This window comes from Cydia amplana, chromosome 19 (assembly GCF_948474715.1).
Source record: "Cydia amplana chromosome 19, ilCydAmpl1.1, whole genome shotgun sequence".
NCBI lineage: Eukaryota > Metazoa > Arthropoda > Insecta > Lepidoptera > Tortricidae > Cydia > Cydia amplana.
In genome coordinates, this window is record NC_086087.1 from 13,349,761 (window position 1) to 13,365,260 (window position 15,500).

The window sequence follows — 15,500 nt, forward strand, 5'->3', positions numbered from 1 at the left end:
AATTGGCCTTAGTACCAACCTCAATTACAGCTATCTTTGCATAGCATTTTTTATGTTGTACTGAAACATGCACCATTTGTATTCGCTAAAGGTAGGGAGATGTCGACGAACGGCATGCTGCATTCCACATGGAGTAGTATTCCTGATTTGTCACATAACCTCCGAATTTCCGACTGCTAGAGCAAACCGCTTTGTAGTTAAGGTAATCTGAAAAAATTCAGTTACCATTTAATCTCAGAGCATTGGTTAAGTGACATTAAGCTCAAAATTGTATTTTACAAGGTGTATTTTCAAGCTAGCAACTTATTTTTATTTTTCGGGTGAACTTCGGTAACAACCCATTTTTTTTGAGTATGCATACTTCCTTGACTCATTTGGTCAAGATTTTTTCAAGTGTTTTCTGGAAAACCTTATTTTTTTGTGACTACACACCCTAAGGGTCCAGGGTGATTCATTTATATGGGATATAACTCACTGACTTTGACATGAAAAAGAAAACCAAGTTTTTTCTTTTTCACTTAGTGTAAGCCCGCTGGCTACACATTGGAATATGACTTGAGTGTGAGCTACAAGTTAGCCTCCACTATAAGTGCAATTACTAGGTATAAACTAGCAACTAGTTACCACATTCCATTAAGGTACTAGTAGTTTTATAGTTATAGGCATATAAGCATAGTAGAGCATGCTATATTAAAACATAATTATTAGTATTGTACTATGTATATGACTACTAGTAATATACTAAATAGTAAGAATTGAAAAATATAGTTGAAAATACTTGATATTTAAATTAGGTTTTAAATACATTAGTTAACCATAAAATAGAGATTAGCTTATTGGTAGTTACATTGAAAGTGGTTAGACCACTCAACTTAGGATTATTTTAAATGAAATCCAAGGGATATTTTTAGTTAGGTTGTAGAAACCACAGTGTACTAGCTAGACACTGTGATTTCCAATACATAACATACAAGGATAAAGGTCTAGGACATAGGTCTAACAAGTAGTAATAAAACTTTATAGTCCAAGAGACGGACATAAGTAGACTAAGTTTTAATAATAGCCGGCATGCTCAACATATAAGTCTAAGCTTAGGGTATAACAATGATATATGTTAAATGTATATGTATATATATGCATGCATAATTAACGTCCTAATAGACTTGTTGATTTCGGGAAAAATTCTCCGGTTACCCCGGCTGCCTCGGTTAAGCGGACTTAACCTCTTTGCCGAGAGAGGGGATATTGTAGCGATGCTACACGGTTTCCCATACTAAAAACATACTACACAACCTGCAATGAATGAGTGTCGCATTTCCGACAAAATAACATATACCAAAGTATGACAATTATGTAAAACTGTAGTATACCTTCTCAGCTGTAGGTTGATCAAAATACCCCGCCTCCTGGCTGGCTAGATTCGAAGAAACAAGCCCAAAGAGAATGCCACTCGAACGGAACTTGTCACCCGGGTTGTGCTGAAATTACTGGACTGAACCTGGCTTTGCGCATATCAAAATGATCCTTGTGATCCACTCTAACTGCTCAAATAGGTCACATCCTAATCTAATTAGTATTTTAGAATCATTTATAAAATTTCTTAAAATTATAAATCATAAATATGTGGGTCCTCCATCGTTCGACAGAAGAAACGTCAAAATAAACGAAGGTTTCGTTACTGCATAGGCAGGGAAGATATTCCGAACGAAACAATGTAGGAAATAGTAATAAAAGATGTAATTATTAATTATTATTGTTAACAACTTAAAATAATTCAAGTATTAATGAACATTTGTATTTTACAAGAATTACTGGATTTAAAAAATGCTCGAGTTGGTTTGAAGTTTAATGCATTGATGTGAATCGAAACGCAATTGACGGGTTGGTGGACTTTTCGAGAGGTGACAGGTCAGAACACTTGGGGGGGTTTTTGGTTTGTCGGGACGACGTGGGCTGGAAGCTTGTCCTAGATCGATTGTGGGAAAAATTATCACGTCTCCTCCTGCCGCCCGGCTCAGCCGGTGGGAACTCGGACTATGATGTAGGCCCGTTTCCGTGGGTGAATCGCGTGGGGGATTCGCGTGAGTGAAGTGCGCGTTCCGGTGTACCCTTCGCCGCCTTCCGAAGGGGAAACATGGTGGACAGTCGTGCTCCCGCGCACGTCAGCGTGTGCCGCCAGCTTGGCGGCGCGGCGCATTGACGCCGCCTCCCACCGCAGGGCGCTGCTTCGGCCCGTGGGCAGCGTGCCGGACGGCGCTACCAGCCGTTCGACGACCCCAAGGTTTCAGCACACGGCCCCCCGCGCACATCATCGAACTCCACGGCGCGGCGTACCCGCGCCGTCCCATAGCCGTAGGGCACGGCCCCGACCCGCAGACCGTGCGTCAGGCGGCCCAGAGCGCCGCTTGACGATCCCGAGGCTCTTCATGCGGTCCCGCCCGCGAAGATACCGGCTGCCGCGGACCGTTCTCGCCCTGGCTTAAAGAAGTTAAGGCTCGACGAACGGCCGCCGCCTTCTGACCACATCCGCCTGCTGCGGCCAGCAGCAGTGTTTCTCCGGATAACGACCTTGCGCCGGATTCGTGAGTGCACCAAACTTTAGTGTTAGATTTTGGCCAAAATCTCGCGTCCCGTTTGATCTCGCGGCCGTATTTTTAAGGCTCTAGGACTATATTAACGTTCCCCCTCAGCGGTCGGGGTATTCTCTGTTTCCCAGCGCCCGCATCTAGCGAGGTGCCATGTAAATAAGGTCTGTCACCGATTTGGAAAGTAAATTGCATGATACACATTTGGCCTTATCCTTTATAGCGCCCTATCCCTACTCTCATAACCAGGTTTAAAGCAACAAGAGGTCCTTGTATTTCAATGGTTCAGTGTCTTGCTGCGAGCCTTATCCGGCATCTATTGTTGAGCATTTAAAAGTGTTGAAAGCATAATCTTAACAAACCACAACTATTCGGCCCTCGCCGCTTCAAAAAATTCTCATTTTTATACGCTACAACAACTAACGGTGGCATATCTTTACTGTAAGACAGAGCTGTTAAGGAACAGGACTCGGAACCATAGTTATCATCAGCTGGAGGGTACATTGCTAGACTATACTGTATTCTGATAAAGTTGTACTTACATTGGGTAAGAGAAGACAGTGATACAGTTGTGCAAACCAGGTAGCTACCAGAACTAACGGCGGCATATCTTTACAGAGCTGTTATGGAGCAAGACTCGGAGCCGTAGTTATCATCAGCTGGAGGGTACATTGCTAGACTATACTGTATTCTTTCTGATATAGTTGTACTTACATTGGGTAATAACAGACAGTGGTACAGTTGAGCAGAACAGGTAGCCACCACAACTAACGGTGGCATATATTTACTGTAAGACAGAGCTGTTATGGAACAGGACTCGGAACCATAGTTATCATCAGCTGGAGGGTACATTGTTAGACTATACTGTATTCTAATATAGTTGTACTTACATTGGGTAGGAGAAGACAGTGGTACAGTTGTGCAGAACAGGTAGCCACCACAACTAACGGTGGCATATCTTTACTGTTAGACAGAGCTGTGATGGAACATGACTCGGAGCCATAGTTGTCATCCGCAGGAGGGTACATTGTTAGACTATACTGTATTCTGATATAGTTGTACTTACATTGGGTAGGAGAAGACAGTGGTACAGTTGTGCAGAACAGGTAGCCACCACAACTAACGATAGCATATCTTTACTGTAAGACAGAGCTGTTATGGAACAGGACTCGGAACCATAGTTATCATCAGCTGGAGGGTACATTGTTAGACTATACTGTATTCTAATATAGTTGTACTTACATTGGGTAAGAGAAGACAGTGGTACAGTTGTGCAGAACAGGTAGCCACCACAACTAACGGTGGCATATCTTTACTGTTAGACAGAGCTGTGATGGAACATGACTCGGAGCCGTAGTTGTCATCTGCTGGAGGGTACATTGCTAGCGGCCCGGTCAGTTTGTGCTGCAATCTGAAATTAACATGACATCGTAAGACTAAAGAATTGAAGTAATTTGAAGTTATTGGAACAAATCGTCGGAGTTTCCTATGAAATGCTTGTATTTAAATACTTCCATGAATGCTGGGAAGTCAGTAACCGGTGTACTGAAATGGCAAACATTGTGTCAGAAAAAAAAACAGATTTTAGTAATCGACTCTGTAGACTAAATTAATGCTCAGTTATTGGTTCGAGACGGCTTCGCTAATTGCAATCTTATGTGCTAGTCTCTTAAATACTTAGCAATTGGCTTAGTACTACACGTATTTAGCACGAGAAGAGTTACGCGAGAAAAAGTCTCGCGTTTTTCTCCCTTTTTTATAAAGTTAAAAATAAGGCTCACGTTGTAGCTTCCAAGTCGCACTCGATCATCATAAAGGTCTCCGTTCCCCCTCAAAATCAGAAGGCTGTCGGCCCCAGGTGTAGTAGTGAAGTACACAGCCATGTCTCTCAAGCTGTCCAGGAGAGGTCGTGATGCTAGTAGACCGGCAGGCTTAGAGCAGACGGTGAAGACCAATAGACTCACGTTTTAGCTTCCAAGTCACACTCCATCATATACACGTCCCCGTTTCCCCTCAGAATCAGAATGCTATCAGATCCAGGTGTAGTAGTGAAGTCCACAGCCGTGTCTCCCAAGCTGTCCAGGAGAGGTCGTGATGCTAGTAGACCGGCAGGCTTAGGTCCGATGGTGAAGATAAATAGACTCACGTTTTAGCTTCCAAGTCACACTCCATCATGTAAACGTCTCCGTTTCCCCTCAGAATCAGAATGCTATCAGATCCAGGTGTAGTAGTGAAATCCACAGCCGTGTCTCCCAAGCTGTCCAGGAGAGGTCGCGATGCTAGTAGACCGGCAGGCTTAGGTCCGATGGTGAAGATCTTGACAAGCTTCGGACCGGATTTTAGGCCGATGTTGTATAACCTGGAATTTAATGATGTCGATTTTAGAACAGACGGTTATGATGAAACCACGATGAAACCGTAAATTGCTGGTTAAGCAGCGTAAGTTACTTCTAAAAATAAAAGTGATGTACCTACACTTTTATTTTTAGAAGTAAACCATAAAGCCATCATTAAAAACTACTCAATAGATGATGCCAATGGTCACAACAAGCGTAGAATTGTAGTTTTTAAATGTGTAACTAACTCATAATTTAAGTCAGGTCCCCACTGACAATCAGCGCCACGGATTGCCGCGGCATAATGTTGAGTCCTATTTTATCGTCCAATTCTTTTATGTCTGGATGTCTTCTTTTTCATATGTAATATGATGTGGCGTTAAACGAATGTATTTCCTTTCTTTCTTTTTCTTCTAGAACAGCACGGCTCCTGTTCCCATCACTTGCGTTCCGTTGATTATAGAAATTTCCAGGTGCTGGCTGTAATGTGTTATACCTACCCCATATGGTAGAGGTCACTCACAATACCCCACAGCCTCACGTCACGTCACCGTTAACGCAAGCTCCTGATGACACTACTCGGTACGGAGTGAAACATGTCGAGCGTTTTCGACTTAAAATACGTGAGTGACCCGTTTTTAATATATTTAACATGTCTGTGTCTCACGGAAGTTTTGTTATTAAAACGTGGTGAGGTTTCATTACCTGATGGTGTTATCAGAGACGAGGACCCATAAGTGCGACAGCGAGCTGGAGTGCCACTGCACGCGGCGGACTTCGCCCTGCGAATACAGGAACCGCTCGTCCAGAGAGAAACTCCTGAAAAACAGAAATAAGTCTTTCAAAAAATTTGCAAACGGTATTTTTGTTTTTATTTTTGAAGAATATGAAGGCATGTAAGCGCCTGGCATCCGTTGGGTCGTTGGGTGGATGACGTTCGAAGTGTCGCGGGGCACTTTTGGATGAGACTAGCCTGTGTGCCCCCGGTCCTGTGACCGGGACAAGTGGCGTACACGAAGAGAGGCCTATGCTCAGCAGTGGGCGACCGAAGGCTAAAATGATGATGATGATGATGATAAAGGAAATGGTGAAAAGTGAAAACGCTAGCAACTGCGGGCAGATCTCTGGCAGACACATTTGTCCCTAATTCTCGCCACACAATGAAATATTAATAAAATTACATACACATAAATAAGACAGCGAAGCCGAGAGGGTAATGCAGGTGCTGGGCATCCCTGTGTTTCCTTAATTCCGTCCCAGGCGGTGTAATGTCTTACACCATAAATCGTCTACAATAGACGCTAAGGCCAATGATGATGATGACACATAAATAACTAGGGATGTACTACACAGACATATGACAGGACAGATACATCTCTACGTATATTCGTAGCTATTTATTTAATCGGAAACCAACAAATAGGCGGTAATCGTCTCTCGGACATGGCAAGGGAACACATAAAACATCTATAGCCCGACAAGAAAATGTAGAAATAAAAAAAAACAATATTGTAGTGTCGTTCCGTTTTCTTAGGTTGATTAGAAAGGGACGACACTACAGTGTTGCCACTTTTTAGGGTTCCGTAGCCAAATGGCAAAAAACGGAACCCTTATAGATTCGTCATGTCTGTCTGTCTGTCTGTCCGTCTGTCTGTCCGTCCGTATGTCACAGCCACTTTTCTCCGAAACTATAAGAACTATACTGTTGAAACTTGGTAAGTAGATGTATTCTGTGAACCGCATTAAGATTTGCACACAAAAATAGAAAAAAAACAATAAATTTTTGGGGTTCCCCATACTTCGAACTGAAACTCAAAAAATTTTTTTTCATCAAACCCATACGTGTGGGGTATCTATGGATAGGTCTTCAAAAATGATATTGAGGTTTCTAATATCATTTTTTTCTAAACTGAATAGTTTGCGCGAGAGACACTTCCAAAGTGGTAAAATGTGTGTCCCCCCCCCTGTAACTTCTAAAATAAGAGAATGATAAAACTAAAAAAAATATATGATGTACATTACCATGTAAACTTCCACCGAAAATTGGTTTGAACGAGATCTAGTAAGTAGTTTTTTTTTAATACGTCATAAATCGCCTAAATACGGAACCCTTCATGGGCGAGTCCGACTCGCACTTGGCCGCTTTTTTAATTTCTACAATGTCTTGACGGACTGCAAAACAAGATCCCGATTCATATTTAATAACTTGTTACGATTTTGAACTAGTTTTGATACGACCTTGACGATCGTATCGGTGATTGGCGCGCATCTCACCCACGACTTTCACTTTATTTCACATGCACCAATCAGCGTGAGCGATCTAAAAAGTCGTATCAAAATGAGATCAAACTCGTGCAGCAACATATTTTCAATATACATATTGCCTAAAAAACTTAATTTGTCACGTCTAGCCTGAAGTAACAGCGAAACAAAAAGACAACTGTCACCCTCACTTTGCATATCAATTTGTCAAATATTTGTCGCGTTATGGCGTGGCTGCGTCACTGAGAACAATAGCAGACAATAGATAAAATAAAGGATGTCACGCCACTCACACACGTGAAAGAAAACTCATATCCAAACGTCCCCACACCCCACCTAAATAAAAATCATAATTTTCACCCAAAGATCCGGTGGCCGGTGTCCGCACCATTATAATCGGGGTAAAAAAGAACCATTCATATTCTCATGATAAATACGAAGGAAGGTCTCACCCTTGGCTTTGATAATAATTTGATTATGGCGGCCATTTTTGTTTGTAAGGGTTAATCGGACGTTCGGAAATTGTGGTTGCGTTGAAAAAAGGAGTTTCATGGGAGTTGGGGGAAAGTGAAATTTTAATGCTGTCGAACATCCATAATTTAATAAAGGCAAACATTGTTTTCTTTTTTGGTATAGGCATATTAGGCATGCTTATCTTAAGGTCTACGTCTGATTTAAATATAACCTACACACCTGTAGGTTTTGTGGTTTGAAATATGTAATTGTATCATATCTGCTACTGTGTTAACATAATATACGCAATAAATCATTTCTTCTTTTATTTTAAACTAGCGACCCACCCCGTCTTCGCACGGGTAGTTCAACTAATTTACACAAAACCTTTACAAATTATACAGCTAAACCTTCCTCAAGAATCACTCTATTGATAGGTGAAAACCGCATGAAAATCCGTTCAGTAGTTTTTGAGTTTATCGCAAACATACCGACAGACAGACGCGGCAAGGGGCTTTGTTTTATAATATGCATTGATCATGTCAAATCTCTCTGTTTTGACATACATTGTCAGTTTTCTTATTACTCTCCAAAATTCTTATTCATAACGTCGCTAGAAAGTGGCTTTGACCGTTTAGTCTTAAGGATAAATTGGGTCTAAGGCGTGCATTGGTTGACACTGACTGTGTGGTCTAATAGCCAAGGCTCAATTAGACGTAAAACACTAAACGTTAATTCAGTAAAACATTGACATGATATGTCACGCGTCTTGAATACCAATGTCAACTTAACACGGGTCGAAGTCAGTCCGAGCCGTATCAAATATAGTAGAGTGAGTACTTCGCTCTAATGCTAAAGGTATCAGATCAGTTAGTACACAGATTAATACAGTAAAACATTGGCATGATGTCCCAAACGCGTCTTGAATACCAATGACAACGTAAGACGGGTCGAAGTCAGTCCCAATCTCCCGTAAGCCCTCGGCCAACCCTCTTCTAATGCGTGGGGTTTCAATTTGAATAGTATTTATGATGAATTTGTGTTGTCCAGTCACCTGCGATAATAACTAATACGACCGGGCCAAAATACAAATGCAATACACAGTAAACAATAAATAGTTATTTACGATACAAGTGCGGAAAAGAGGAAATTCGAAACGAGTGGCGATAAATTAACGACATGAGTTGCGAATTACCTATTCGCACGTGTATCGTACAACGTTTTACAGTACATATGGCACTTTAAACTTTCGTCATACGCACTAGTTTGGGAAAGTAGCACCATATGTACTGTAAAATAATATACAGGTGTCGTTTGATCTGTATCAAGCGAATGTACACTGCAGAGGTAACTTGCAAACGAGTTTCTGTGCAGGGGGGGTTAGTTATCTCGGCAGTTTACTGTACTACAAATGTGCTAGTTGCGGAAAGCTTCCAAAAAGTTCGAAAAGTTCTCGCAAAATTTAGGAAAATTTCACAGGAAACCAAGGAAACTTTCATTAATGAAATGGAAATTTTCGATCCCTTACAAAAATATGAGATGTTTCCGGTGAAGTCAGTACTAATGACAAACTATTTTATAGGGAATCGATCAAATTGATAGGATTTGTCAAAGGATATTAGTACGTATAGTATGTTCAGAGAAAATAATTTCGGAGACAGCCAGTTTCCACAATAGGCGGATTAGAAAAAAAGTTTAAAACCCATTTACCCATTTTCGAGGTGCGCGACGTACGTGAGTTTAATGCGCTTTTGTTCACGTTGCATTAATCCCTCTCTATTTAATTGGCGAGTAAAAGTTTACTGGACTAGCATTACTATTAGTGCCTACCTACCTAACTAGTATAACTAAAAGCCCCAAATTCGAGATCGTTCAAACCCTGGTCGAACCTGTGTCCAAAAGTAAACAGAGAACAAATACAGGTAGATATATATATAGGCTGGTAATGATAAGAACTGTTTAAGAACCCCTGGAGTTATTCTTGTGTTGGTATACTTTGGCTTCAACTTAGGATCAGATAGTTTCAAAGAGTTGTAGAAGTTAAAAAGAGGCCTTAGCAACGGTATATACTCGCAAAGGTATCTAGACATAGAAAACTACGTGAGTACAGCTATGCTCGCCTTATAAGACATAGTAAACAAACTCAGGCAAGAGGACAATAAATTAGAAGTGATTCGCATGTACACAGAAAGGACCCAAAGAAAACGGCACATTTAAGAGCGTAAATCACACAATTTTTACATACCAAAGCGAGGGTCATCACGAACACGTGAAAATAGAAAAAACCGTAACAAACGGCCCACATTAGAACAATCGCGGGCGCGCGATGTCTCCGGAACAAAAACCGATAAAAACGCGAAAAGGTTCCGATTCGGTAAAAAATAAGAATTAGACAAAGCGTTTGGGGCCTCTATACGTGTCCAGTTTTTTTACGGGCAGCCCTTTTGTCCTTCCGGGCCTCTTTTTTAAATAGATCAGCGAGGGTAAGTAAGGCCGGACATCCAACCTGAATTATTATTGTGGATTTTTCTGCTCGGCATTCATAAATATTTTCCCGAGACCCCCGCCCAGGATTTACTCGAATCGGCGTAGAATTATAAATTCGTTTAATAAAATATGATACGATAAAGCCGCTTTTTTACTCGAGCGGACCTCTATTATATTTTGTTTAATTTATATATGAATAATTTAATTTAAAAAGGAAATCTCGGGGCTAATGAAATTTTTGTTTTCGAGATAATGAATTGAAAACACGTCGCCGGACGGTGTCGTCGCGCTGTTATTCTTTTCTCGGCCGCTCATTCGGATTCATCCTCCGTATTTAAAAACCCAAAATAAAATAAAATATATAAATGTATTAATTATGGAGATGAAACGCGCGGTACTATCGCGGATGCTGCACACGTTTTTGTAAGGGATTTATTATTACACATGTAAACAATTAATTACGAATCTTATACTGTGCGGCGAGCGATATAATTCGCGCGTTTTTACAGTTTTTTTGTGGGTTACCGGGTGCAAGTGAAGGTAAAAAGTATAAAACTCGGGCGGTTTGAGATATCGGTCCGCAAAAAGGCCAACGACGCCTTTAATCAACACGCAAACGACCCGGCGCGCGATCAAACGAGCCCGTATTAAAAATAAAAACCGCCACACAAATATAAAACGGAGAACATCGATCCAGACTGCCACGACCACGGGGGATTAAAATCGTAACGAACGCACAAAAATATTCAAATACAATACTAACAAATTGATACAAACACTCATTAGGGCCGAATCGCGGAAGGCTCCCCCTGCGGGCGGGCGGCCGCCCCCGAGCCGATCTCACCGACATTACAATCCACATCCAACGTACAAATATTATCTAAAATTCCTTCTCATTTATAATCCTTTTGTGTCCTCAGCGCGGTCCTCCGTCAAATCCCCTTCCCCCACCGGGCGGTGGGGTATTTTTATATTTTTAATCGCGTCGGGCATTATCCAAATGGACATTGGCGGTCGTGCCGACTGTCGCTGCCGCCGAGATGATAAATTCTCCTTTCGTTCGACACCCGCACCCTGTTTTGTTTCGTCCCTTCTCTAATGTGGCTCCTTTATTTCTACTATTGGCATCGAAGTGGAAAAAAATGTACGCTCCGTCATTAATTATGGGCGATTTGTCTGCGGTTGACTCGCGAGCATTCTTCTTCTTTCCGGTGTTCGACGATTAAAAATGGCTTGCCATCTGTGCCCTTCTTCGGCTGGGTTTTTTCCTCAAATGAGAATTGATTGTGGCAATCCGGGCGATCGTTTGATGCAGATTCGAAGCGCGCCGGCCGCTTTCTTGTTCCTTGATCGATGTTCGCTACATTGTCGCTTCTAATTACCTTCCGTTTTTAATAAAGTTTTTAATAATGGCCGACGGGAATGACGTTGCGATGAATAATGGTTGAAACGGTGAGCCAAAAAGACAGCAAAGTGTGAACTAAGAATTATTTGGCGTGCAGGTGGCGCGGAAAATGTAGATATTTGCGAAGAGGAAAATAAAGTTAGAGGCGAGGGTAATGACGCCATCGATAACCCATAAGCGGGGAAAAATCGGCGACAAATCATCCCTAATTTCCCTTCCGAGCGATACAATAACACCGATCCCCTTTTAAAATTGCCGAAGAAGAAGAACAATATCTTCCGTAACATAAAATTCGAAAAAGTTTAATGGAACCTAAATCCTGACCAATAAAACATAAAAACCGCAATATATTGTGGAAGAATCCGAACCGTCCATCGTATTAGTGCGGCCGCAGAGAGGAGACGTGGTGGTCGCTACTTTGCATATAGAAAAGCAATTCGTTTTTTCGCGTGTTCACGAAAAATAGAAAAAGTCTGTTAAGCGGAGCTCCTCAGTTATGTGTGGTTCCGTAATGGGTAATATGCATGTAGGAGTATTTGAATAGATAGTCGAGAACACTCTTTTAATAAGTAGGTATACCTACCTTATATAACAACATCTTTTTTTGTTTAATTATGCAGCTGTTTGCAAGTAAATGAGTTATCTTAAATGCTTTGACATATAGGTTTGACTTCTTAATTTTTTAAGATACCTGGTTGTTGGGCCCATAGCTTGGCTACGGGCATCTCTATTAGCAGGCGTATTCTAATTGAACATAAATTAGATCTGGATCTGATCTGTCAGTGTCAAAAGTGACGCTTTTGGTTGAAGAAATGTCACTTTTGACGCTGACAGATCAGATCCATATCTAATACAGATCTAATTCATGTTATTAAAATTAGAATACGCCTGTCGGTTTCTTACTCTTCCGACATTAGATAAATTGGGATAATAACAACCACGCATGTTTCTATAACATAAGAATTGTACTAACTCTCTTCTAATAAAATGAATTAGAAATAGAGTTAATATCACAACTGTCCACTGTTACTTTATAGGCCACAGACTGTGTATTAGCATTTCCAATCGGGAGTAAATTTTTTTTCGACCAACTTCCTTGCTTATTTAGCATAAAAAACAATTGACCAAAGGCCACTTCCCGATTAGAAACCCTTTCCCAGTGTCCCCAAAAAACGGAAAAAGTGCAGTGGATTGCGGGCAAGAATTAATGGTGCGAAACTTCGGTTCGCCCGAAGCGCGATTCAAATTTATGTACGTCCACGTTCAGGCTTTTTTGAACAAGGCGATAGTGTTTTTTTTGCTAGTTGATTATGTGGGTTTCGTAAGTTCTTTAGTTTTTAAGTACATTTGAAGTGTTTGGGATTTATTGAATTTCGTTTGGATTTTATATGAAGATGTGGCAAGAGTTTTAACACTTTAGTAGTGATGTTAGTACAATAACTGATCATCTTGAAATTCGGACGGACGGATAAGTACCTAAATCTGTGTATGACACTAGGTACGCCAATCCTTAAGATTAACCAAAGAAGTGAGTTGTGAGCTGTAGACCTCGCGGGCGTAACTTATAAATATATGGGCTCTGCCATTTTCAAAAAATTAAAAATCTGAAACTACAAAAATAAACCTATTTAATCATCGAACCTGCTCAAAAAAATTCACGAGAATCGGTTAAAAATTGCGATCCGTAGAGGAGAACATCCACACATACGAAAGCTTTTTTGCTCAAGCTGAAACAGCCACCTTTGCTAACGCTTAGTCAACAAGACCCATGCGCCCATGACATACCTACTTATCTATCAAAATCCAAGTCAGCCAATAGGTAGCCTTCACCAATCGCAGTTGACGAACAGTTAAAATAAGCAAGCCTAGCACGTGTTCACCTGTATCCCGACATTGCGGACGTCAACTCGTCACACGCGCAAATATGCCGGCGCGCAAAGGCGGCATATTTCGCGAGTTGTTTACGATGGGTGTACCAGAGCCGCGGCCGCGGTGTCGATTGCGGACGACGTATTGCACTGGTTGTCGGTAACGTTTTTGATACTTTTTTCTAACTTTTTGGTTGAGGCTACCAGATCATAAATGAAAAATACCAAATAGAAAAAGAAGAGGCCTTTATTATCCAGCAGCAGGGCACTAAAACTATTTGTTTATTTATAACTATAAACTATCATGTTCATGTCACAAAAAAAAAAATTCGCGTTGAAAGCTCCTCATAAAAATGCAAATTACAATGTTTACTACAGATGTAGTGCATAGTTATTTTCCATCGTATTTTCACGGAAACGTACGAATGTGTCTTGCTATTTCAGTCAGTCTCGGTACAAAAAGTACTGAGGTTGACTGAAGTAGCATGACAAATACGAACGTTTCCGAGAAAATACGATGGAAACAATTATGCACTATATTATGTACTTACCTACTAAATATTGCAGCTGCGGTAGCACGGTCGAATTTTTATCGCTTGTCACCATGCCTGTTACGTTCTAACAAGTATGTAAGTGTGAATGTGACGGGCATAGTGACAGGCGATAAAAATGGAACCATCATGCTACGCCCGCTGAGCTTCTCAAGTATCAACCTTAATGTGTTCCGCCCTGATTACCGCCTCAGCTCGACTCTCACCTGGCTACTAAATTAACAAGTGCATAGCAAGTATCAACACGCATACATCCCACCTCAACATTATCGTGTGGTCACAACGATCGCCTCACCTCGCCGGCCGTTCGCATTTTTACCGCGTTTTTTCACCGCCTTTCCTTTTTCCGCCGCGGTCGAAACTGTTTAATGATTTGAAAAACGTGTTCTATCAGGCTTTACGCGGAAACAACCGAAAAAAAGCCGACAACAAAGGGTTCACGGCAAATATAGACTGGTTCTCCTGCATTTGCCGCCTTAAAACACTTTTTCTGCGCGATTTTAAGCTTTATATTTACTGTGATTAGGTTTTGGGTTAGATTTTGATAGTACGTATTGGTTTTTGCGGGTAGATCTCATCGGCAATTTATTATATTTTGTCCGCTGTGAATTTACGGTTATTTGCGAAGGACAATGGGGCGGTGGGCGCGATCGGGCCGTTTCTAACGCCAATAAACGTGTGATGAATGCGAGCTTATCGGACGGTTGACAATTATCGGTATGTCACTGACACGTACACATATACTGACTCACGTTAGACCGGGCCGTGTCCGGGCCGGAGCTTCCGGCGCTTACTTTTCTATGACAGATGACAGGTGATGTTTTCCATAGAAAACGAAACCCCGGGAGCTCCGGCCCGGACAAGGTACGGTCTAACGTGAGTGATTCCATTATGCTATCTAATCATTATTGAATCTGATCCAGAGGTCGATTCTAATTTAACAATGTGTTAAAACATCATTAATGGGGCAACAACTAAAAAATTGTATCTAATTACTTTGTCACTTTTGTGGATAAAATGCACCGTTAAGTACTTCTGATCAGTTTTTGGAGAATAGAGTCTTTACCAGCTAGTGTTGTGAAAAATCCTTATAACACAACTATTAGTGTGTGTCAGATGGAGAAATATAAGATAGATAAGATAAAATTTAAGACGCGTGACATTGCTCTATGTTTAAGTACATACAGACAATTCGTTCAAGTGGGTATACATATGGATATTTTTTTTATTATATTTTTACGAGCCCTATACCAGAACAGGTGACGCAGCAAAAATCTGGCGTGTAAAAAAAAATCAGTTATTGAGATTATAATTATTGTATGTACATATGTTAATCTGTCAGGTATGTATTTATGAGCCTTTGTTGCCTGACAATAAATTATTATTTAATTAGATTGGGCATTTGTATGTTCTAAAAATACCTAGCGACTTAGGTATGATAAATTACATATCAAAGTTTTAATCGCAAATCGCAATCCTTATGTTTCCATCTGCTAGTCACGTATAAAATATAAAAACCAACATTTCAACCAAAATTAAAACAGCAGAAAGAC

General features: G+C 40.9%; 1 protein-coding gene across 1 annotated transcript in view; it reads right to left on the reverse strand.

The window, feature by feature from the left end:
- The window catches only part of LOC134656994 (nucleoporin 88), a 183,431-nt gene that overhangs the window by 16,956 nt on the left and 150,975 nt on the right, over positions 1 to 15,500 (reverse strand). The window contains exons 3-5 of the mRNA XM_063512559.1: positions 5,627 to 5,740; positions 4,732 to 4,944; positions 3,828 to 3,996 (exon numbers count right to left, since the gene is read on the reverse strand). Of these exons, the coding sequence (XP_063368629.1) occupies positions 3,828 to 3,996; positions 4,732 to 4,944; positions 5,627 to 5,740 (496 nt within the window). The remainder of the gene's footprint in view (positions 1 to 3,827; positions 3,997 to 4,731; positions 4,945 to 5,626; positions 5,741 to 15,500) is intronic.